This window comes from Syngnathus acus, chromosome 9, assembly GCF_901709675.1.
Source record: "Syngnathus acus chromosome 9, fSynAcu1.2, whole genome shotgun sequence".
Classification (NCBI taxonomy): domain Eukaryota; kingdom Metazoa; phylum Chordata; class Actinopteri; order Syngnathiformes; family Syngnathidae; genus Syngnathus; species Syngnathus acus.
The window spans coordinates 12,351,174-12,376,753 of record NC_051094.1 but is presented as its reverse complement, the minus strand read 5'-3'; the positions used below and the strand labels follow the sequence as shown (position 1 = coordinate 12,376,753).

Sequence of the window (25,580 nt, the reverse complement as noted above, 5' to 3'; positions counted from 1 at the left end):
CAAGCAAGGCCCGAGTTGCTGCAGGGCAGAATAATTCAAGCAAACCAAGTAGCCTCCAAATTTCAAGCAAGTCAAATCATTACTTGGTTCGAGCAAGTCATAAATCGAGTCATATCATCTGGCTCAGTCACAACAAATATTGAGATATTGAGAGGTGCAAACCTTCTCATAGTTGGAGAAGCCACCCATGACGGCAGGATCAACGATGCCGCTGAGCATCATGGACAGTGGGTTGATGGACAGTGAGCGATCACAGGCTTGCTGCTGCACCAAGTTACTCAGCTTTTCGTTGGCCATCTCCATGGTCTCTATGGCATTCTCCAAAGGACTGATCTCCTCCTGCGCATCATGGGAATGTGGCTGAGTTACAAGGAATGATGGCAATTTGAACTTGAAAACAATATGGGGCTGCTTCTTACCGCAGAGACAGATTTGACTTCAAACCATTTCAGAATCCCAGGGAAGAGATAGGCAGTAATATAAGTGGTTCTCTCAATCCACATAGTCTATAGGGCAGCATATAAATAGAGACTTACTCTATGTGCAAACAGTGCTGTTTATACATTTCAGAGAAATTATGGACTTTTCGTATGTGAGCTTCAATCAGTCAAGGACAATAAAAGCCACTCACTGCAAACTCGTTGTCTGGATCCTTTTCACCTTTTCTAAAGGGCCTAGAGTACTGGAATTTTTCCACTTCATTTGTTCGGTAGTAACTACAAGAAGAGAGAGTTGGTGATTTGAGTTGGTGGCAAGACCTAAAAAAAATACTAAATGGTAAGAGGAGCACTTAATCACTTGAGTATCTGCTCTGGAACACCTTTGTCTTTGAACTGCTGTGGTACAATGAGCACAGGCTTGACAGTAAAACACTGGATGTCTGAAAGTTGGCTAAGGATAAAAACAAGTAGTACTATGGAAGGACAGTCAAATTGTGATGAATCAGCATTGTTTCTTCATTTAAAGAATGGCTGTCTTAATCACAAGATGGTTTGTTGTCTACATTTTGACTGAAAATAAATTATATATCCATAATAAGATTACCTAGCGAGTGAGCCCACCTTCATAGATTAAATCCTATAATGACATCGCGCTATAATGTTTTGTTCGTGCCAAGTCTTCCCGAGAGTCTGGGCTAACACACTTTTCATCCATGCGCATAGTCTTGTCCAGACTTCTGACACACCCACTACATGCACTTAAAAGATGAAAATACCAGATATAGGAAATGTGTTGTAGACCGTCTGGTGCATACACACTACAGTCTAAAACTATTTTTTTTGTATGAAATAAATCCATTTAAGAAACTTAATGATTGTGGTCATGACTGAGGTCCATGGATTGCGTGTCTGCCATAACAGATCAGCGGTGCCCAAACCTCCTGGTGCTGCAAACCGGGCGAGTCACTTTAAACATTGGCAGAGTTTGACAACCGACATAGAGGCAAATAGAAAAAAATGGAATAATTAACACACCATTACAATGACAGTAGTTGTTATAATAGTGGGTTGGTGAGAGTAGTTTAAATAGCTTTCGAAACAACTCCAAGGTGCCAGTAGCTTATCTGAAGTGGAAAAGCTCTTTGCAGAGATGAAAAAAAGTCTGCTAGCACTAGATTTGAAAGGAAATACCCACACTTTTGAGTTCCCTCACCCTAAGTGCTGGTGCACAAATGACAGATCTGAGTGGATGGAAGAATGCACACAGAATTGGGCCTATATTGGAAAAAATATTTTTCCCCCCAAAGGTTTTTTGCTGAGGATTCACAGCAATGTACTCCAACCAGGTCCTGGTTTCCTTAAGAAGAGCTCCCAATGAATTATTGAGGACAAAGATTTTGAACAATTGAACAAGTGACCTCAACAATTTTCTCAAATTCAAGGATACACTGTCCAGGAGAGGTGCTGATGTTGTCTCCGGGAGGCGCTGTGCTGGTCATGCGAACGGCGTTTGGGAACTGAGAAAGCAATTTCAAACTGAAGTCTTCCAGCCACTCATACTCTTTGCCTCTGTAGATGAACATTTTGTTCTGGAACAAAATATATGTACGATTAGGAAACAGAGGACATTAAAAAATAACTCAAGTTTGCAATTTATGGAGGGGAAAAAGAAACAAACTGAAGAAAAGATAGAAGTCAATGTAACATGGTTCTTGAAGCATCAAAACATTGATGACATAAAGAGCAATATCGCAGAGCTTTTAAACAAAAAGTGTTTCATAGAGCCAGTTTGTGAATACGTACATAAAATGTCATGTTTGTTTATTAAATTAAGCACTCATTTCTTACTCACCCTGAGGAAAGAAGGAAATCCAAGGCCGTAATATCCAACAGCAAAGTATTCTGGCTGTGGTCGCATAGCATGCATGATCTTTTCATAGAATTCTGCTTGTTTTTTCTGCAAGACATAATAAATGTGTTGACATAAATTGTCTGTTTGTGTTTACCACATTTTACATTTCTACATTTACATTAAGGCTTGTTGCTCAACACAATTGAAAACATTTTTTTTTCTTCATTATAGAACTTACTACTAACTGGATTGTTCAAAATAAAAGTATAATAAGTACTTATAACTACTTATAATAATAAATAGTTGACACACATGCAGAGTAACTAGTGGCGCCACAGTGCTCAAAATGCTAAGTGACTACAATGATGCTTTGCTTTGGGCACATCACGCGAAAAATAAATTACATAAATTGCACTGAAGTGCTAATACTGATCAATTTATAACTGGATTCTTCTAAATACATTTGAATTAAAATTGTGTGGGTGCTTGCAATGACACACACGCATGCATACTTCAACTCCTTCATTTTTTTTTAAACTAATTGCCTTCACCCTTTGGCACATTACTCATCACAAACATTTACAGTGGTAAGAGGAAAAAAACATGCACTCACGTCTACAAATACATTTGCTATTTATGGATTTGTTTTCTGTAGCGGAGATAGCACTTTAGTTCAGGGCGGAAGTCTGATGTACATGTTCTTACCAGCAGCTGGCTGAGCTCCATGAAGTCAAACATGTGGCTCTCGTGCATCTTTGCCAGCTCCTTGCCAAGTTCAATAGCCTTCTCCCACATCTGGGAACATGTATACACAGTCACTTAGCAAATGGCTTCAAAAACTAACTATTGAGAAGCAACAGTGTGTAACTAGGCTGGACAATTTCAGAAAAAGATTTAACTGTGATATTTCTGACAGATGTTGCGATTTGGGTTCAACCGCTCCAAAATTAAACTTAAGGGAAATAAACGATGCAGAATCTGATTGAATAATGACACAACAAAGAACCCAAAGCCGATAAATGAAATAGTGAAACTTCAAGAAATTACGCAAAGACTAAAATTAAAGGGTGACCTTAGCACAGTGGCAGTACTAGCAATACTCACCTTGCCTTTGTCCAAATAACATATGATCTCCTGGAAAAGTCTTTCTTTCAACTCCTGTTGCGTCCACACATGCTTCCCATCTCGAGGAATCAGATGAGGTGCACAGGTTTTGTCAGACCACTGGTATAAAATCAATAGTTAAGATGTATAAGTATGTAAGCATGACAATGCTTTGAAATGTTAAAAGTGAGTTTGTAAATGACACCTCAAGTAATTCAGCATGTAGCAGCAGAGTGTAGGAGGCCTCTGTGTAATTTTCACAGTCCAGATGTAAATCCCGTAGCTTGTACAAGTACCTAATTATAAGAACATGTTAAAAGGCAGCATTTAATCAAAGCGTCAGATGTCATGCCTGACTTACCGAATATAAATGTCTTCCCTCTTTTTTTCCTTGTAGAAATTCTGAATCAGAAAGCACACTAACGTCATGTCCAATAACTGCTTACGTGCAAGCACAAACGTGTGAGGATTTTTTTGTGAACACACGAGTGGGCCGTACCAGCACATTGACAGTGCAGCTCATGCGATGCTCGGGACTTTCATCGTGTGTGATGGTGCGGTATGCCAGGAGATTCTCTAGCAGGCTGCTCAGCAGAAGCGCCAGCTCCTCACCTGACTGTGCCAGATATCTATGGCGTCTGCAGTGCTCCAGTAACCTGTTGGTCCACAATGTGATTTCACTAGATGGCCTGTAAGAACCCTGAACCCTCTATCTGAAATTTTAGCACATTGTTGTCATTAATGCAGGAGTCACAATAATTGCAATGTAATACAATATACAAAAACTAAAATAATACAATAATTACAATAAAAGGTTTTTGAGGGTGGGGTAATTCTTGGAGATTGCACCTTCAAAGAATATCTGAAAGCCACTTGTGTCGAGTTTCAGACCAAATATGTATCTATTCAGTTCATGAGCAAAATTGAGATAAGTGACCAAAATTACGTTTTCTCCAGCAGGACTTTGTACTGCTCATCCCCTCGACCTCCTTCAACTTCTTGATCCAGTCTTGTTATCAGCTCATTTTCGAACTGGAGTGAAAACACACACAGACACACACACACAGACACACACACACACACACACACACACACACACACGCTTTCTTGGTGAAAAGATAAGAGGATGGTGGATATACAGGCACTTAAAAGTACAGAGTCAAATGGACAACAAGTGATGTAACACAAATGTGGATGGTATTTAAAGAAACACACAGTGCATACGATTGGAGAGTGTACCATTTCAAATGTGCGCCCGGGGCTGAAATTGTGCTCACACTGCATCATATCGAAAAAGATGGGAATTGTAGCCTTCCTCAGCTCTGGCTCAGGCACCAGAGTGACCTCCAAAATAGGTCCGACCATGGATGGGATGAACTTCATTTTATGGGGACCTGAAGGATAACAAAAGATTAGCCCTCGGAAGAATACAAGTATGATTTGAGAAGGCAATAAGCTGCATCTTCATCTCACAACAAACATAGGGAAATTTAATAATGCTGTAAACAAAAAAAGTACAATGAAACCGAACAATAAAAACATTGTCTTATTACTCTGCCTGCATTACTGGCAGGCTCCAAATAAATAATTTCACACAAATATATGATGAAATATTAGATGGTCATAAATACTCACCAAGATTGTACCACATATCTCTGATCTTAAAGCCAACTGTCTTCCTCATGTCACCATATCTGTAGCAAATGTAAATCAGTTTAGCACTTGTTTTCCTCATTAAAGGTAGAATTGAACTCGTTTTCCGATAGACATCTTTTGAAATGGGCCATGCATTTCGATACATCTACGTCTTCGATCTACGAAAACAAAATTAAAGTGTAGTTGCTCTATCAGTGGTTGTCAATCACGCATTGATCAACCCATCAAAGTTCAAACCACTGACAGACATAAATGTGTCAAGATTAAAGAAAAACATTCTTCATTCGCACTTCTTAAAAAGTGTTTGAAGTAAACACCAACCCACGGGGAGTGGAACTTTTCTCCCAAAGTGTCGCTTGTTGTGAAGTGGGTTGAGTCACGCTGCTCGTACTTCCAGTTTAAAAACGGTTTAAAGATTCTTATACTCCAAAGGTATTGGAACATCATTTATTTTTTATATACTTTTGAGTGAAATCAAAATTCTGACATCAAAAGAACAATGAAAGAATAGCTGAACCAGCTCTTATTTCATTCAAGGCTATTTGATGTATATTTAATACATAACCAAGAAGCTCCATTTGTAAATATATACCTTCTTTTTATGTGTGCAAATAGGCTGGATCAGATAGACTTAAAAGAGACTGAAGTGAGTAAGATGTAACATTTACTAGCAAGCTTAACTACTCGTTTACCTACAAAGTAGAATATCTCCAGTGTTGTCTGTAACTTCTAATATACATTTTGTCATATCCAGTCTCCTCAGTTTCGAGTTATTTCAGTACCACTAGCGATTTGTATTTATTTATTAGCTCACAGTACAGACTATTTTGTCCCTGTGAGTAAAAGCGACATGGTTTATCACTCCTCTCATGTTTGCTGTCAAACCATGGTGTCATGTTTAATATTATCACCATGGATAAAACTATAGCAATGTAGATTGTGTGTCAGCCACTAAAACTCTGGTTGAAGTTGGGACGGGACTAGTTAAGCAAATTGCTTCCACCCGCTTCCCTTTTCAGCAAGTCATGTCAGATGTGAAATGGAACTGTAACAAATGTGTTGTGCACTTGCCGGAATAAACAATTCAAACAAAAAAAACAAAAAATGATTTTCAGCAAAAACAATGAAATTGGCGCACCGTGACAATGTTACTAGGTGAGTGTATATTTGCAATGCAATTGGTGAGACACAATCATAAACTGCATGAATGCAAAAATCTCACTTGTTTAATATCTTGTTGCGCTTCTCTTGAGAGAAGGACTCAAGTTGCAGTGTCTTATGGGTGAGGAATGCTACGGTCAAATGAAAGTAGCTATTCCACAGCTGTGCGGGATACAAAGGTTTAAAATATTATACCACACAAAGTTATACATTGTAAGTTTCTGTATGATGAACAAAACATACCTGTAGTTCAAAATGTGCTTGGTCTAAGAAATATGTGTTGAGGACGTCGGAATACTGGTTTATGGCCCTTAGGAAAACTTGCATCTGCACCAGGTTCATAATCATCCAGTCAGCAGGGAATACCTTTCCCATGAGGTCCTTGAACATGATGAATGTCTCCATGAGGAAGTCCTGATGATAAGAGCAGCTTCATTGTAAGCGCCAGGTGAAATTCAATTCGCTCAAAAAGACAGCATTGCTTTATGTATGTCGGGCACTCATCATGTTCCGACCACTAGCGGGCCCACTGACCTCATTGTGTCATTCCCATCAAGTGCATGATATGTTTACAATCAATATTCTCTCTAGTAGTTGAAAGTGGCCTGGGTGGTTTAATGTCCATTATTGATGGGTAGCTGTGAGGTGTACTGCAACTAACAAGGGCAACACCAAGACACTTACAATGATATCCTGTCTTGTCTTAAAGGTGCCAATATAGTGGGCATAATGCACGTCATCCATCTGCTTCAAGACAGCCGTCATGCAAGATAAATAGTGGCCCTGTAACAGACAAGGTGATTTGTAACATTACATTCATTCGCAGAAATTCCCCTGACAAAAAAAAAAATTCTGAGCACCGACTTTGTTCTATTCAAGCAAATGTTAACAAGTGTATAGGAGGGGTCTTTAATCCCGGGCCTCAGGGTCCTGCATGTTTGTTATGTCTCCCTGCTGCAACACACCTGATTCAAACACCCCAAGGACCAGAATTGAAGACCCCTGCTGTATAGTTTATCTTTCCCCTTTAGGAGAAAGCATTTAGTTTTACTAATGTCTGCACTTCGCAAGGATATATTCCAGCAGCAACATCAAACTTACAATGAGGGGGGATGATCTGTCCATGCCTATGACAGTGCGATTGACCCTGCGAAGTAGGCGCTCCATTATCATCTGAACGTGTCCCCTGGTTGGACCCTGCACAAATGTAATTTGTTTAGTATAAAGTACTGTAGTATTACTCAATACTCAATACTCTGGTATCCATAATAAATCAAAGTCGATCAATGAAATCCGGTCTTGGTACAAAGTGCGGCAATGGACACCCTGGCTTGAACATGTAGTACGTGATGAGCAATAAAGTCCAATGACAAAGCAGCACTTGAGTTCAGGTTGGCTATCAGGTATTCCTCCCACTCACACCACTCCAGATCTGAACGGCAACTCTGCAGCAAGAGCGCTCTTCAGAACGCCCTCCAAGGGCGGTTACTCTGAGCTGCTGTTTAATACAAATACGAGCGAGCCCGAAATTATTCATACCCCTGGCCTGGGGTATGAATAATTTTGGGCTTGACTGTACAAACTAAAGTCAAAACCTATAAAGGGAGACAAGGCTATCCTTTTTTTCCACCAGGCTGAACCCCATTGCACAGGTACCAAGCCAGAGGCCAACAAATTCAAACTCGCTCCCTGCCGTTCCACGTCTCAAGTTTTAAGACTGTGGCCAAAGACTGGGACCTTCAGTCTTTAGCCACCGCCCATCTCACCCAGCAAGGGATCATCCCTAAATGCTTCTCTCTCTGCATTCACAACCACTTAGTATGTGTTTGACGGTATAGCACAAAATGTGAAGCATCTGACTATTTAAGCTTTTCTTTCATCTCTTTTATCTGCATATCTTTAAATCCTGCCCATGTATGCCTGTAATCTTGTTTTGACAAGATGCTTCTGTTATTGTATCCTGAGGTGCCAGTCATTTTGATCTGTTAGTGTGACTATTTACCACATCCTTGCGATCCACGATGTCCAACACAGTGCTAAGCAGTTGAACACAAGCCTCATAGTCGGGTTTACTGGAGTGATCATCCAGCTGTCCACTCAGCTGGTCATTGACAAGTGGCAGAAGCACATCTCGACAATCTGTGGAAAGAAAGCAGAGGGATGTGGTCAGAGTATGACAGGCTCCATTTCGAGTCACGGTGGGGCCTGTGACAAAGTATTCTGAGCCAAAGGCAATCATTTGTGTTTTCAATGCCTTGTGTAAAATGTCATTATGTGGCTACCTGGCTGCATGAAAAGGTCACTCTCCACCATTTTGCACATACAGCCTAGCTTTTGACGCACAAGCTGAGAGTCGGGAATGCTCTCAATAAACTTTGAGAGCAGAATGCTGTAAAAGGAGAGTGCACTTCACTGTCTGTGTTGTAATTGGCACAGAAAAATACAGTTCACATATTGTTTTGTTAACCTTGCAGCAACAGGATTCTGAGAAAAATCGAAGAAATAATTCACAATGCAAAAAGCATTATTACAAGATGTGCAGCCCCCCGAGAGAATTACCTTAACTCCACAGGATCAAACACAGACTGGATGTCATTAATGATGCTGGGGAGATATTTCAATATTGCTCCCTGGAAATACATAGTGCAGGGTGTCGACAAGTTGAATACATTTAGCATTGTATTATTTTACTGACAAATTCAGGAGGTAGTGTATAGAACTATTTTGCAGATTATTGATTTGCTAAAGCGTCCGTGCATTTTGATTGGCTATAATTTTCAACGTTTGGAACCTATAGCTTTTGGAAGTAGTAAAAAAATAATAATAATACAGCTCAAACCTTTATTTTCACTCCTTCGTCAAGCGGTCTGTCCATGAGAGTGTTAAAAGACAGGAACAGAGAGCGAATTGAGTTGAAGAAAGCATCCCCGTCTTCACTGTTTCCATAGAACCTACAAAGGTGGATCATATTACAAGGTAATCTTCCAAATTCAAAGTAGGAGTGAGAGTATGAGTGCCTCTCAGATACCTTAGGTAGAGGATCCGAGATTGGACAATAAACCTGAACAAATACTTGAGAGCCTTGAGTGCCGCATAGAGATTCTCAGTAAGGACAGGCTCCTCCGCATGACCCACATAGTGGTTGAGCACCTTGGTAAGCTTCCTGAAAATGCAAATCAGGTTGACTTAAGGTCTTATGAAAATTACACTATAAGGTAGGTGGAGAAGCACACAAATCACGGGCGTCATTTTGCAAGCAATTCAAGGCGGTAGGGACTCACATATAAGCCAAAGTGGCACTGAAGTGCTTGTTAATGTAGGTTTCAAGGACTGGGTTAAAGTGCTGGAATTTGATGTCACCAATCAGCGTGATAATAAAAACCTAGAAAAAAAAGAGAGACCTCGTAAAAGGCTGGAGAAAATGCAAATGTATCATGATGAAGTGTAGCCTTGCCAAAAGGTAAAAGATGTCTACTTCAGCTCAAATACTAACCAAGGCGTTGAACACCAGTGTGTCATAGGTGTCCTTTTCTGAAGTCTCCATCATGATGTTGAACAGAGCATCAAGAGTATCCTGGAGAAACTGTAAGTAAAAAAATAAAAATCCCCAACACACATTGTAAAAATCTCGTTAAAAATGATCTTAAAATGGCTAGAATGAAATTGTGAATGTGACATAAGTAGCGCAGAGCACCCACTTTAACAATCTCTCCGCCTTCCACCTCCATTAGCCTCTGCAGTATCTGGTCAAGATCATCTGGGTTAGACCGCCAGTTCAACAGGCCGAGTAGATCAACTAAAGATTTGTGAACACATCAGGTTCAGCTGTTGAACTTGAATCACATCAAACCAGCAATAAATCTCAATCTGTCCACAGAATAGAAGTCACAACATCTCAAATGAATTCATTCAATGCGGCGTGGTGTGTTGCGGAGCGTTCCGATGTAAGACTAGTTTCACCTTCAAAATGACTTGTGAAAATCAAATCTTTTGATTCATAGACAGACAGAAATACCGTTCTGAGTGAGTTTCGTGGAGCAAGTAAGTGTGGAAATCTGAAAGCTGTCCTTAGTGACAGGGATCGTTCCTGAATGGTGGAACTGCTTCCCTGTTTGTTTCTCCTTCTCCTTCACTTCAGCCCAGGTCCCTGGCAAGGTCAGATAAACCTTTGCATCATCTGCCCTTTTCACATCAACCTACGAAATTCACAAAATAAGGAATGAGTCTTGAGGCAAACAAATCAATGGATATTTAATTGCATAGAACTTATCATGGAGCATTCCGTAATCAATCAATCAACAAACTGTCAGTTGTGCACCGACTATGCAATTTATTTACGCAGGTGTATCGATGTGCTCTTTCTTTTAGATGAAAGTACAAATTTTAGAGACCACCTTATAGACGATGGGTTCGTGTTTTCCGTCCCTGAGTGTCGTTCCATCTCCTCTCATTAGGCGGACAAATGCCATTCCAAAGGGTTTTTCTGATTTGTCCCTAGCTGAAGGATACATAGGAGCAGAAGATGAGCTCTACAGTATTTACCATGGTGGAGGGATTACGCGTGGGTGATTGTCATACAACTCAGTCACACAACAAGTCGTAGTGACTCACAGTCCTGGGAGGATCTATGTCGAAACATCACCCTCAGGTGACAGCGGCACACGTCTTCAATGGGAATTGTTACCTTGTAGAGAGCAGACAAAAGCAGAGGGATTACATTTGCAAAATACATGATTGTATTTGCAGTTATATTATCACCGCATTCTGGCTCGGCATCTCTCCTTTAAAATGATTTCATTGCACTGGGCTGTACTAAATCCTTTTCGCAAATTAATTTCAACCACGGGATGTCATGTTCATTGCTGCATGTGGGACCATGACATAAGCTTACCTACCTTCACTGTTTCATTCCAACAGGGTTGCTTCACTTGGTAGTATATGACAGACTTGTACTCTGTAATACCATCATAACCAGCCCCAGGAAATATGGCCTTCTATAAAATGAAAATTGGAATTAACATTTAGGCTTTGCATGTACATACAAACTAGTGTCACTTGCACTGATGCTAGAGGTACATATAACTCATAAACCCAATGTGTTGAAATAAACAATGGCATCTTTATATATTCCACATGAATCAATCCGATGTACTTAAAATACTTTAAAATGAGTGGACGTTAACAAGAATGACTCCAATGTTTGAAATACTGCACTTAAAAAGAGGTTCACGCACATTACGCTATTTAAGACAGGCAATATTTTGTTTTGCATTTCAGATGCTGAAAAAAATATTTAAAATTCTTAACCCGAGACTTGCTGCCTTTAGAGCAATTATGTTAAAAAGGACATCATTATTGGTACTGTAGTACATGAAAGTAGAACTTTGTATGTCTAAAAATTACCAACTTGCCTGTTTTTATAATGCATATGTAAAATGCGGCAGTGGTGTTTCTCTTCCATTATTACCCATTTTATGGACTTGGTTATTTTAACAATGACACACACATTCTCTCTTCAGGAGGAGGATGCAACCCAGGAGGAATCAGTGGCTCTGGTGGCAGTGCTCAGTGAAAGAGAGGTGCCTGCAAGAATTCCATTTATAACTCACTAAGTCTCAATCATCCTTGAGTGTCAGGTTGTAATGTGCCATAACTCTTGCACAAACTTGCTTGTTTGTTTGTTTGTTTGTGTTCTGTTCACACTAATCTATGAACCGCATTTGAGTTCCATTTGAGTTTCTGGGAGAAAGCAGCACAACCCCAAAGTGGAGGCCTTGAAAGTGAGCTCGTGTTTGGTTGTTTGTTTATTTAGTATGCCTGCAATATTTGATTTTTTTTTTGGTGGCTTTTTAATTCTTATGTCCGAACATGTGCAGATGTTTGCATTGTTTCTGCAATGTCTCACTTGTGAGTGTGCGGCATTCCACTTAATAAAGAGTTGAAGATGTATTTGTGTGTTATATCAATGTAACATAAAAGCATGAAGGAAATACTTTTTTTTTCTTAGATGAAATAAGTAGTTCTAAGTAGCTATGACTCCAGTGGTAACATTTGAGTAAAGGAGACAAGTACTTAATACAGACAAGTTGGTTTGAGTTCATTTAACTGAATTAAATTCAAATCACTTGTGTTACTGAAACAATAAACATCTGAGTCTCTTGGTGATCAGATATTTGCATCCATCCGTCCATCAGATATTTCTTTACGCTTAAATTGAGTGAAAAAGACAGATACTTCATTCAGAAGAGTTGTGTTGATTCATTTCAAACACATCGGGCTGAATGCAACATTTTAATTCCAAGTTGATTTCACTTGTGTTACTTAAACATTATGAGTTACCTGTAAGCTAATCAAACAGTTCTGTTCGCTTATGTGAATTTTTGCAATCGGTTTCCTCAAACCATTTGAATTGAAACAACTCATCAGGTTTTGCAGTGCCAACATATATATATTTAGGGGGACAAACAAAATAAAAACAAATTAAAAGGAATAAAAATTAATTGGTCAAAAGAGTCTGTGGAATATGTCATCGTACGTGGTTAATGACAATTACCAATAAATATTGTATTCAATATTGTAAATCATATTAGTAAAAAGTGCACATATTTCCCTGGCCAATATTACCTCCATGGCATTGCCTTCATCATCATGCACGCTCAGTATGACCTCCACATTCTTGGGCGTCTTCTTTTTACCACGGTCAAATTCTCCTTGCAGCAAGGTTACATAAATATCATTCCTCACGTTACCTGGAGGAAGGAGAATAGTTGATCAGGTAAATGTGCCAACAATTTATGTACCCTACTTGCTGCTCTGTAGGCAATTTGAATGAACATGGCCCTACAGTATGTAGAACAAACAAAGACAAGTCACCTGGGAGGATGATTTCTGGGAAGCCCATTTTTCTGACGATCGCTGTGCTACGGTCCAAAAAATGTGGATAGTCCTTCCTGACCTGTGCAAGATCCCCTGGGAGCAGTTTGAGGGTCACAAACAAGCCTGCCAGCAAACATGAAAAGAAAATCAATGAGGCAGACACCAAAACATATACTGTGGACATTCACACATGATTTATTTTACAAAATGTGAATTTAGCACAAACTCTAAAATCACAGGGGATAGAACCTATGTGAGCACTTCATTTTACCCTGGCCTTTGTGGTTGACCTCCCTCGTGGCAATGACTTTGTTAAAAACAGCAGTGAGTGGCTCATTCTCTCCTATGACTCGAGATGGGATGAGGGGAGATATGATGAGCTGCCTCTGACGGATGTAGGTCTCCATTGCTATCCTGAGAATGTGCAGAAAGTGGAAATAAGAAAAAAGGAGTAACAAAACCACAAATCTGATAGCTGACAAACAAATGGAGAGCAAAGTTTAGCAAAGGCAATGCTGGATAAGGCATCCAGTGGTAAAGGTTTGCTTCAAAATAGCTTTCTATTCGCTGACAGGAAAAAAACAGCATAACTATCACAATACAATACTACCTCAATGCAGTAAGTTAGGTCACTCCAAATATGCATTGCGTCAATTATGGGTCGGGCTTTAGAAGGGCAATCAAAAACAATCATCCAAGGTTAACAGTGTTCATATTTGATTTTATTGTCATCAGCAATAAAGCTGAAATTTGTAGCATTAGAGCTCTGCCACGTACAAGACTGTGTCATTCTGTGTTGCATGAACCAATGACATTGAGGAGCAAATGTCCTCATTATTGCACACAAAACACTTAATGAAATGAATTAACAAAAAGAAAAGCAAAAGGCTAATGGAACTGTTGAGTGTTTTTTTTTTTCTTCATAAAAGCCTCAGTTGTAAAATATCTAGAGATGGTTTACCCGATTTACACAACACAACATTGTCCTGAAATCAAGTTCAATCGATACTTAAATAGGCTAAAAAGAACTCTACCTACACTAATGTTGTATTAATATGGCACCTGTTGGCATTATACACAAGATTTTACAGTATACACACAGTATACGTATGAGATCAGGTGTAGTGGAAAAATAAGTGCAGTCCAGGTAGTTTGAAAAAATATTTAGAAAACGGATGGATGGATGGATGGATGGATGGATGGATGGATGGATGGATGGATGGATGGATGGATGGATGGATGGATGGATGGATGGATGGATGGATGGATGGATGGATGGATGGATGGATGGATGGATGGATGGATGGATGGATGGATGGATGGATGGATGGATGGATTTCAGACCTCTCAGTGAAAAGTTGAGACATTTTCCTTCTTTGTATTTAGCCTTTGTTTGATCAAACATTGTGACCAGAGCAGGGCAAAAGCTTTTCCAGAACATTTCCATCAACATGTGACGTTTTAATAAAGTTGACCCGGTCAAAGGTACAAAAAAAGCAACATCAAAAGACTCACTGCTGAAAAGGGATGAAATGCTGTTTGTCCTCATCATCTGTTTTGCCATGAGCGATATCTGTTACATCCATCACTGCAATGAAACCAAAGCATTAAAGACATCCCCCAGTAGCCTTTGTGGGATGCAAATAATTTCTTGTGTATAACACAAAAAAACAACAAAATATGGAAAGACTACCACACATGGTTGTTAGCGGCATTCAAAATAGTGTTGGTGAAAATCTCATTATTTTCCCCCATCAAAAAATCGTATTCAGATGTTTTTCTTTTTCTTCTTAATTTTTTATTTTTTGACACAAACAATGATCCAAGGGAAACTTTTTTTTATCATGTTAATGATTGCAAGACAGCCACTGTTAGAATTGTGAATGGAAGTAGTAGTGTGTTTGTGTAGGCGTAACATGACAAGCTAGAGTCTACAGAGATTAGGCATCAGGTTTGGTGTCTTTTTTTTAATGTACAAGATGCTCTAATAATATTATACATAGCATACAGGCATCAGGTTTGGTGTCTTTTTTTAATGTACAAGATGCTCTAATAATATTATACATAGCATACTTAACCTTTTTGCAACAATAATCAGAAATCTAGGCGGCAGCTATGAGAACTGTGACAGGACAAAATGTGTGTGTTGAATTGAAACTTCCGGCTGCACACACAACAGCTTTCTTTGCCGCCGTGGAGGATACATCAGGTTTTATGTGGGCTTTTTGGGCCGTTTACAGCCAACCATTCTGATGTCTAATTTACTGAGAAAAAAAAGCATAACTGTCACAATGAGTTACGCACAAAGCCAATGATGGATAACAGCCCAAGAAGCACAACGCTGATCTGTCTGCTCGTTTATGCTGAGACAGTTCGCATCACAAATCATGCACGGCAGATTTGGGGTAGTTTCTTAGCAAACTTGGAAAGTTTGTAAAAAGGATTGTTCGGAGACCATTGCGTTACAGTAGAGGTAATATAAGAGCATTTTGAATTATGGGGACTTATTTGGACAAACTGTTTCCTATTACTGATAACTTTGTAACCAAGTGAGTGGTTAATTGTGTCAAAAGACATTTTTAGATCAATGAAAAACCCCATTGAGAATTTTCTTTGATTAGTGCACGTTATTATTTCTTCCAGTAGTGCCATTAGGACTATAGACGCCAGAGCAGGAATTGGCGACTGGCTGACTAACATATTTTTTTTAGGTTTTTAAAAAAAAAAAAAAACATTATTTTTTCCCGAGTTTTTGATCATCTCACACAACTATAGTTGGATGCCGCAAAACCAAAGATCAATGTTGCTGATGTGAACTGCTCAAAAGAATACACATTATCGGACTTAATTTTGTTTCTGTATTTTTCGGTGTGCGTATTCTAAAGCATAGATAAAGAAATAAATACAGTGCAGCGCCACTAAAACGACTTCAAATACTGGCCAAAGGCTTGACCATAATTGACTCTCTTGCAGTTGCTCACCCCCGATGCCTTGGTAGTCTGTGTTGAGCTGTGAGGAAATTACATAAAATGTACGGCATTTGAGATACTGTTTTCGAGTGTAACCACGTAAAATGGAATGTTCTGTACTGCACAAAACAACATTCTGTGGTCTGTAGATGTTTCCAACAATTCCATACCTTGCATAGTTTATAAACATCAACAGCTTAAATACTTAGTGGAATTCCGTACACTCGCGGTTTAACATTCTTGTGTAGTATGTGGTAATATGATCAAAGTAGAGTGGCATTAGACCAGACATCTTAAATTAAGATCTTCTCTCAAAGGCTTCCTGTTTTACACATCTTAAGCCATATAGTTCACTCTTAACATACATTTTGACTCAACATCAAACAGTCTATATGACTCAACTAGATTTTATTCATGGAGCACTTGAGAAAAAAATATTTAGAAATAAAATTCATTATTAAAATATGTGTTTAAAAAGACAATCGGTGACATGAAAACACTCCTGCACTGCTTTCTATAAATCGTAAGACCAAGCTGTTACAGTTCTTATGTTGGTCACCTGCTTTTACACCAGTGTGCTGTTGATGGACTCGTGGTTTATCAAGTTGTGATTCGATTCCCCAAATGAGGGAAAGAAGAACCAAACTGTATTTTTCGCTCTGTGGCAAGTTTCATTGCCTTTTGTTTCAGAGTATACATGCTGTGTGGAGTTAGTAGATGAGAGAGGAGTATGATTGAAGTTTCCTATAATAGGAAGCCAGGGTGCAGGAATAAGTAAACAATCTTGCGAGTGACAGCATGCATGCTGGCTGCAGTTTAATGGTTGACTACACAAACAATTGCCTTTTTCTAACAGCCAATAACTTGTCCATTGGTGAGTAACCCCGTATCCTTACATACATTTTTTTTTTTTTATCTGATCAATGAAAGGAAAATTGGTCGTCCCGTACAGTCCTTTTTCTCTCTCATGCACTTAAGTAGCTCGTAGATTCCTTACGTAGATTCCTTTTTGACAATGGGAACCATCAGACAGAATGTTTTGAATAATCCAGCGGTTTCCAAATGTGTTTTTTTTTCTCCCAAAAGTATAGTAACTGCGACTGAGTGTGATTGCTAATACAATGCTAATGCTTACTTTATTTTAGAGTTTTCTATGCAGTCTTTTAAAGTCTGGTTAGTTGTAAAAACGCAGGAGATAATAATACACATTGTCAACAAGCAATAAACAAACGGACTGATCAATGAACCAAAACCAGAACTAATAAGGAGGAAGCCGCTTTGAGCTAAAAGTAGGACATCATTTTTGGCCTCTCTGTGAGGTTTTTCTTCATGCACAGCTCCACCTGTTTTCCTTCGATATGCATATTCATGTTTTTCTCCTCAAATTTGGAAAAGCATCCAGACAAAATATTCCACCAGACAGAGTTTTCCTAATCTCCTTTTAACGAAATTCTGATGGTTCATAAAACTGTTCATAACTTATAAATGTGTTTTATTTTCCTGGCAGAAATGTATAATGTGTCTACCGAGTTAGACACGTTTTATGTCCGTCGTTTCATCCCAATTGCTATGAAGAATGCATTTCACCACTAACTGTCAGGCCAAATGCAAAAACATGGTTGTCCAACTCATTTCCTGACGTCCTTCATTCTGTATTTTCGAGGTCATAAAACAGGTGTTGCCATTTAAATTCAGCACATGGTTCCCTAACTTTCCACATCAGTACAATTCCAAAGAAACTGCTAGACAAAGAAATGCCATTTTCATTGTTGAATGGTTTGTGAATTGGATAGATAGAGTAATATTAGACTGTATGTAAATGAGCCTCACCAGCCACACCAAATGGTCTCCTTAGTCCACCTGTTTGTTTCTTCCCCTCTTTGAGTTCCATGCTTCCAACTCTGATGATCTGACACACTAGGTAGAGACGCTGCCTCATCAGGTCACTTCTGCTAAGCTCCTGGATGTCAAAAAGTCAAATAATGCAGATCTCGGGGTATATTTCGTGGAAAACAGTATGTCAGCGAAGCTTATGTGCAGATAAGTAATATTAAATGATGAACGCAACAACAGTGGAACCCTTCCATCGGCGTGTGTTGTTTTGGATGACTTTGTAAGTCAAGATAGTCATGATTTCCTTTGAGAAGCTGTAAATAAATCTCTTCTTGCGATGTCAGGGTATAAAATACTTCAATAAAAATTCAATATTGTGCTTAAACAGCATTCCCGATAGTAGCTGAAACACGTATGCAAATATTTTAAAGTCATGATTTTAAAGATGAAAGATGTACTACAAGGAATGAGAACTCAGACAGCTCAACTTTCAGGAAACAAGCAGCTATTCTGTAGCAAAGTCTCTTTCGTGTCAGTTTTCACTAGGTTTTGCATTATTTTGGTTTGAAACTATAGTAATAGTAATACCAGGATGGGATTTGTTTACCGTGAAGAGTGCTGGTAAGTTGTTGAGTTTTTCAATTTCTTTAGGCATCCCCGTACTGCCCCACCGCACCAGGAAGTTCTCACTGTATGAAAACACATAAACATATGATGCAAATACAGTACGTCCTTATAGTAGGCTAGAACCTTTAATTCCCAAAATATGAGTGGCATTTATTTAACTACAAGCTATGGTGTAGTCAACGCATTGACAAGTTGACTAATCGGTTCAAACCCAAGTGCTAATGTGCCTGTGTTTTATGCGGAGTAGATTCACAAACAAATTGGTGTGTAATTTGGCAACTTGGTGATGAGGTGCCATTTTTATGAGTGGAAATACAATATATACTATTGGTGTTTTATTGGAGGCTATGATTCCTTTCACACTTGTGTTGTTCTTCAAAAGTTCAGATTCAGCCTTAAAACAGTTTTACCCTTAGTCATCATGGCAACGGAATGCTGAACTTCCATCAGCACCCTTTGTCACAACTGGCTGCTTTTAAGGGGGCTTTAAAAAGAGGTTGTTTAGTGTGCTATAGAAATTCTATTAGGACACCTGTGAACTGTTTTTATTTGTGATAAAAAAAAAAACGTCTCCTTTCAGTGAAAAAGTGACATGAGTCACAAAAAGCCATTTTCTCAACAGTCATATTGCAAAAAGATCTGCTAAATTTATTTCATAACGCTTTAGTTCGTATGAAAGGTCATCAAATAAGCTGCAATCTACGTGGTTATGGCCTGTGAAATCCTTATTCCCGTTTATACACATCTCATTTGCTTGTCCTTGCATCAAGTGAAGCGGGTTTAGTACATACAAGTATTGTAGTATTTTTTATATTTACTGCATTAGAAAAAATGAAACATCCTACTGATAATCTTCTGATATTTTGGAAGTTGACTTTTATCAATTCATGCGATGATACTAAATTTTTCAAGGTGGCAAGAATCTATAATCTTGAAGATGCAACAGTTTCAAGTCTTAAATTATTAACCAACATTTCTATGTCCATTGTTATATTATAATATTATATTATATTGTATGTTATATTATCCATCCATTTTCTATACCGCTTGTCCCCACGGGGGTCGCAGGCATGCTGGAGCCTATCCCAGCAGTCATCGGACAGTAGGCGGGGGACACCCTGAGCCGGTTGCCAGCCAATCGCAGGGCACACAGAGACGAACAACCATTCGCACTCGCACCTAGGGACAATTTGGAGTGCTCAATCGGCCTACCAAGCATGTTTTTGGGATGTGGGAAGAAACCGGAGTGCCCGGAGAAATCCCACGCGGGAACGGGGAGAACATGCAAACTCCACACAGGGAGGGCCGGAGGTGGAATCGAACCCGCACCCTGCTAACTCAAATTGCCCCTAGATGTGAGTGTGAATGGTTGTTCGTCTCTATGTGCCCTGCGATTGGCTGGCAACCTGTTCAGGGTGTCCCCCGCCTATTGCCCGAGACTGCTAGGATAGGCTCCAACACGCCCACAACCCCTGTGGAGACAAACGCTACAGAAAATGTATGGATGGATTATATTATATTATATTCCAGTCAAATTTTACATTACAGTCACTCTCGGTTTTTGACAAATTTTAGACCATTAGATGGAATCACTTTCTCCACCAATCCACATTAGGTCAAAATTAACCTTGGCGTTTCACGATACAGTTCAGAGAGAAGAGGAGAGGAGCCAACCTGATAAATTCTGACTGATCAGGGTCATAAAGAGACATTAACAGCTCAGCATCTTCTCCAATGTTGCATACAAAGTTTTTCAGGTTCATGAGGAGACTGTAAGTATGAACAGAACTGAACAGAGCCTGGCGCCTCATGTGCTGATTTTGTAACCGTGTCTGCAAAAAAAAAAAAAAAAAAAAAAGACATATTAGCAAAAACACAATCGCTTAACAGATATGGAGACAAATAACATATGACAATAAATTTACATGCCTTCTCCTCTTGTATCCTGTCATCAACGCTACGGGATGCAGTCTCATGAGCACGGAACAGACTGACAGTGCTTGTAAAGTCTGGATCCAGTGTGTTTCCTGCTTCATCTCGCACCACCAGATCCAAGCCCAGAATCCTGAACGGCACAGTACCACATGGGTTAAGAGATTGTCACATAGTTTACAATGGTGTCATAGGGCGAACTATGGTAGGGCAGTTAGTCAACAAGATTCATACCGGTTTCCATAGTCAATCTTGGCAGTGACTTTCTTTTTGAGTTCTACAAGGTCATCTTTCGGTAGTGTTCCTGACACTATCTGTGATCGATATTCTATAAGACTATAGGCCATCTGCTGAACACTCTTGAACAGGGAGGCTTTGTTTGCCTGTCACACAAAAATTATAAACAGGTAACGTTGCAATTTTCAAGGCAACAAACTGTTCTACTTTCAAGACAAAAAAGTGGAAAATATTATCAGACAAATGTGTGCAGAAAGAAACAGAGTAGAGTGAACCTACCACAAAGAGCTTGTGCCATATCTGTGCCCATTCCCTCAGAGTAGCCCCGAGCTCCTGCACCAGTGGTAAATCTGCTGGAATAATTATTTCCTGCTGGCTAACAGCCACAAAAGCAGAATAATAGGATATTGGAAAAGTGGCTCATTGCTCACTGAGCGTATTGTATCATTTGAACAGGCACAAGAGTATTTGTATACATGATAAATAGATGAATGGTTTCCTTTCACAGCCGAGAAAATCCTTTTTCAACCTACAGTTAAGATGATTATGAATGCACTTGTATGTCACTGGTGGTGCGGCAAAGCAAGGGCAAAGTGTATTACAAAATGACATTGATATGTGAGCTTACCCTATCCCCTCAACGGAAGCTTCCTTTAAGTGGATGTACGAAGATGGAAAAATTCCCTGAAGAAAGAATCAAACACTTTAATGATCCAAAAAAAAAAAAAAAAAAGCATTCAGTTTAAGATATATTTATTCTAGCATCTCCTTTTTGCCTTGTTACAAGCAGTAACATTGTATAACTTTACAAAAAAAAGTCAAAATAAACTAATATCAGTTAGTAGTTTACGCAATGTGCAAATTCAGTTTGTTTACAGCAGAAACACAGTTAACATGGCCTTGCAAATTGATTATTTTATTATTTTACATCAATGAATTGTTTCACTTTAGTTGGCATCATTTCCCCACTGCCTTAAATAGCTACCACTTTAACATGTGCAGTTGCAGTGGCCAAGTTACGTGAAATTTACTTTTTCATTACTTTATTCTACCAGAAAAATTCAACGGAACAAACATTTGTTTATCCAAAAAGGAATTATGAATCGTCAAGTGTCTGGAGGGATTCAACTTCACTACAAACAGACAACAATCCATCAATACTGATACTTGTTTTTTCCATGTGCTGTCAATGCACCATAGCGTGGGACGTTGTGTTCAAAGACCTGATAGGGAAAAAAATAGCTGCCCCGACATGCGCAAGATGAGATTGTTCCCCAAAAAGTCCCAATTTATTCAGTTCTACATGAACTCATTTTAAGTGAAAATTGAAAAATTGCCTTATTTTACAAAAGTTGTTCCCGATTTAACGACAAGAAAACACGGGGTGTAATTATTTGACCCAATTATGCAAAAGTTGCGATCGAGAGATTCCAAACGTGCTCGGGACCAGCTCTCATCATGTGATCTGGATGAAAACCAACTGGAAGATGAAAAAACACTTTCTTCTGCACATCAAAAAATGTATATATGGCTGATAAAAAAAACAAAAAAAAACAAGGACATCTAAGCAGAGTTGAAGGCTAATGTCGCAGAGTTGAAAAAGTCCATGGAGTAGAAAAACGCTCAATTGGCGGGGATAAAAATGGAGCTGTATGCTAGGGACCCATATTTCAGAAATAAAACCCTGGTGTAATTAATATTTCCAGTTTCACGGTCAATCTCTACGGCCGGGCAACTTAGACTATTACGAGACTTGTACAATCATAAACATACTTGTCCCTTTGATATGATCTTAAAACTTTAGGGAAAGATCTTCAGGAATATTTGGAAATGATAAAACAGTCCATTTGTGGCCCTTGTTAACTTCAGAAAAATGATGTGCTAATGATTTGCATACCTTATGTGATTTCTCTCGTAGTGTGTATCCCCGATACCAGCCTGAGGAGATTTAAATTAATAAAGAATCACATTGCACAGAGAGGACAGAGACGAAGGGAGTATTGACGGTGTTAGTTTCAGGACAATTTTCAAGACTACACACTCATTCTCATTATTACACAACATGTTTAATGACAGCTTAACTCTCATCTCATGCATCAGCTTGCTCAGACAGAAAAGACAGATGTGTTGTGACCTGCTGCGTGCTCAGACTCACTTACCTTCCAGTTTCTCTAGTATGTGCACAGTATCCCCAACTTGTAAACATAGTTCCAGTTCACCGTGGGGATCGTAATTGTAGATCGCTGAAAGGACAAAATTAAAAAATGAATCAAAGGACAACTGGCTGAGCCTGTGTAGTTGCGATCTTTTGATTTATTCTCCCTCGGTTTCCTCTAACAGCAAACTGTGAAGTTGAGGCCATATTTTGGAATTGAAATCACGCCTGAAGTTAACAGTCTTGTGAAGAGACTGGGTAGGTAGCTGGCAGCTTAAGTCAATGCTCAAAAAACTGTCTTTATGGCCTCATTTTTCTTTTGATCAATATTTCCACCCTGTAGTTTCTCCCAGCTGACCCACTGGTGAACCCTAAACTTTCCTGTAATCACTCTGCCCAACTATTTTCACGAAGGTGACCCTGTCTGTGCTTATTGAACCACCACCATTACAGAGTCATGGGCACGATCAAGTGAGAATGCATGCGCAGGCAAATATATACACGTAAGTGTATTTTAAAGAAAACACAATAGCTAGCTTGTCATAACTGAAGGGAGCTGCAGGAGCATGCAGCCTGTCAAGCACAGAACTATGAGCTGTGATATGTCTCAACTTGCATGTGCTGGAGGCTACATTTCACAGTGCACCTTGACTAATGTAATCACACTTTGGTCTGTAGAACACATTTTCACCAAAAAATGAATGATTCAATTTGTGTCTCATAGTGAGAGTATTAAAACCTTTACACAGATTTCCAAGGCAAATAAATTTGAGAGCGTCTGCATCCCCTACTCTGGAGCACTTGTAATACATCATATTATAATAATCTATTAGGACATTATAACTGACCCTTAGCTGTGAAATGCCTCCTCTAAAATAAATCCTGACTGGAGCATGAAGTTAGCAGCAATACTAACAATATCATGATGACATTTCTATCTAGACATTTCTAAAATGTCATCATATTTGACCAAGCCATTCAACACTAAAGCTTTAGGGATAACGGCACACTGTGGTAGGAACTGCATCCCACTAATCACATCTCCTTTAAGAATGTGTTCATTTAGTAAGTTCAGACCCACAATGACAATTACTACATTTATATTTGGATGAATACAAAAGTTCAATCTTTTCACTTTTTCGGTGAAGCCCTAATTTGGTACACTTGCACTGGGTACATTTGATATTTGGCAACAAACAGTTTGCATCCACTACACTAATAGCCAATGCTGCCGTCTTTAGCTCATTTTGCAGTGGGGGTTCATTAATTGATTCTTGCTAATTGGTACAGGCTGATTGATAAAACTGATGACGCTACAGCTCAGAAAAAAAACATATTTGCACAAAGATCTGACTCAGCTCCAGTGATACTGTGAATAATGTAGTTTCAGTCATACTGCAGTAGCTTTCACAAATCAAATTTACAGCGGTATTGCGATGTAGTCGGCAAATAAACTTAATGTGTTCTCATCTATGTTCAAGGTCATCTGATAGGGCTGCACAGTAAAATACAATGTCACTTTAACAGATGGCATATTTTACTACGTTTTTACCCCAAGTATGTACTTTGTGAACACTTCAGCAAATAAGAGGCAAAACATTCTGACTTCATGTATTTTATTTGTCACCCCAAGCTGTAGTTTATTGTCAAACCGACATGTAAAACAATTGATTAAACGACAAACCTACATGCTATCTGTCATACAGTAAAAGCCAGACATGCTAATCAAAATTAGCAACAATGTTACTGTAAATTTTAAATCTTCAAACAAAACAAGGAGCAGTCCAGGGGGATGTATACTTCTGTTTTTGTCCTATTTAATGAGGACGCGATAAACAATTGCACATCTGCACTGAATATAAAGGTCTTCAGAATGCAAACCAATGGGGATGTGCGTTTCCATAGCAACTATAACAACAGTTTGGGTGAAGGGCAGGGAGGGGTGGTCAGCTATGGCAAATCTGAAGGGACAAGTATGGTTACACACGACAATGTGTCACAGTGTATGTTATGCAAATGCACTCAACAACAAAAATACTCGTACAGAAAGAGAACACGTGTAAGAGAACAGATTGATTAGGACCAAGTGAAGAGTGTTGGTAGTAACTAGGTAATTACAGTATAACTATTTATTGTTATAGTTGTACAGTATAACGATTTATTTGTTTCTCTTTCTGTCATGTTTTACATTTTTTACGGAAAGCACTTTGAATTGTCTTGTGCATATAATGTGCTATACACATCTTTCAACTGAAAGTCCCAGCGGTTTAATTTGCTTTTAGTGACTGAGGTGCAGGGTTAGGGTTTTATTCCTACTCTGGCCTTTCTGTGTGGAGTTTGCATGTTCATCCCACAGCCATGTGGGTCTCCTCTGTGTACTCCGGTTTCCTCCCACATTGCAATTACATGCATGGTAGGCCTATTGACCACTTCAAATTGTTTGTAGGTGTGATTGTGCGCGGTTGTTAGTCGATAAATTCAGGGTTTACCCCGCCTAACACCCAAAATGGGCTTCAGCACCCCCGTGACCCTCGTAAGAATAAGAGGTTCAGAAGATAAATGAATGAACTTGTAAAGCGTCGCGCTCCCCACCGCACTGTACTACTGTGTGGAAATTGTGATCTTGTAGCAAGTTAGTTCACTTTCATGGGTTTGTTTAAGCTTCAATGGACATGGCTCCCATAAATCTGTACTAGATACGCTATGATAATATCAAATGAAATCTTTCTATTGATCTA

The 25,580-nt window shown here is 39.1% G+C and overlaps 1 protein-coding gene across 1 annotated transcript in view; it reads right to left on the bottom strand.

Moving 5' to 3' along the window:
- Positions 1-25,580, bottom strand: part of dock5 (dedicator of cytokinesis 5) — a 31,752-nt gene that overhangs the window by 4,846 nt on the left and 1,326 nt on the right. The window contains exons 2-44 of the mRNA XM_037257804.1: positions 22,847-22,930; positions 22,585-22,625; positions 21,316-21,371; positions 20,967-21,063; positions 20,685-20,833; positions 20,448-20,583; positions 20,193-20,350; positions 18,499-18,580; positions 17,889-18,018; positions 14,605-14,677; positions 13,361-13,503; positions 13,087-13,212; positions 12,838-12,962; positions 11,109-11,207; positions 10,825-10,897; positions 10,608-10,711; positions 10,229-10,409; positions 9,912-10,009; positions 9,707-9,796; positions 9,495-9,595; positions 9,242-9,376; positions 9,053-9,164; positions 8,773-8,843; positions 8,496-8,602; positions 8,216-8,352; positions 7,315-7,410; positions 6,898-6,996; positions 6,457-6,627; positions 6,275-6,375; positions 5,032-5,090; positions 4,636-4,790; positions 4,343-4,428; positions 3,896-4,052; positions 3,758-3,798; positions 3,602-3,692; positions 3,397-3,516; positions 2,998-3,087; positions 2,293-2,397; positions 1,888-2,029; positions 799-880; positions 632-716; positions 420-506; positions 163-339 (exon numbers count right to left, since the gene is read on the bottom strand). Of these exons, the coding sequence (XP_037113699.1) occupies positions 163-339; positions 420-506; positions 632-716; positions 799-880; positions 1,888-2,029; positions 2,293-2,397; positions 2,998-3,087; positions 3,397-3,516; positions 3,602-3,692; positions 3,758-3,798; positions 3,896-4,052; positions 4,343-4,428; positions 4,636-4,790; positions 5,032-5,090; positions 6,275-6,375; positions 6,457-6,627; positions 6,898-6,996; positions 7,315-7,410; positions 8,216-8,352; positions 8,496-8,602; positions 8,773-8,843; positions 9,053-9,164; positions 9,242-9,376; positions 9,495-9,595; positions 9,707-9,796; positions 9,912-10,009; positions 10,229-10,409; positions 10,608-10,711; positions 10,825-10,897; positions 11,109-11,207; positions 12,838-12,962; positions 13,087-13,212; positions 13,361-13,503; positions 14,605-14,677; positions 17,889-18,018; positions 18,499-18,580; positions 20,193-20,350; positions 20,448-20,583; positions 20,685-20,833; positions 20,967-21,063; positions 21,316-21,371; positions 22,585-22,625; positions 22,847-22,930 (4,652 nt within the window). The remainder of the gene's footprint in view (positions 1-162; positions 340-419; positions 507-631; positions 717-798; positions 881-1,887; positions 2,030-2,292; positions 2,398-2,997; positions 3,088-3,396; positions 3,517-3,601; positions 3,693-3,757; positions 3,799-3,895; positions 4,053-4,342; positions 4,429-4,635; positions 4,791-5,031; positions 5,091-6,274; positions 6,376-6,456; positions 6,628-6,897; positions 6,997-7,314; positions 7,411-8,215; positions 8,353-8,495; positions 8,603-8,772; positions 8,844-9,052; positions 9,165-9,241; positions 9,377-9,494; positions 9,596-9,706; positions 9,797-9,911; positions 10,010-10,228; positions 10,410-10,607; positions 10,712-10,824; positions 10,898-11,108; positions 11,208-12,837; positions 12,963-13,086; positions 13,213-13,360; positions 13,504-14,604; positions 14,678-17,888; positions 18,019-18,498; positions 18,581-20,192; positions 20,351-20,447; positions 20,584-20,684; positions 20,834-20,966; positions 21,064-21,315; positions 21,372-22,584; positions 22,626-22,846; positions 22,931-25,580) is intronic.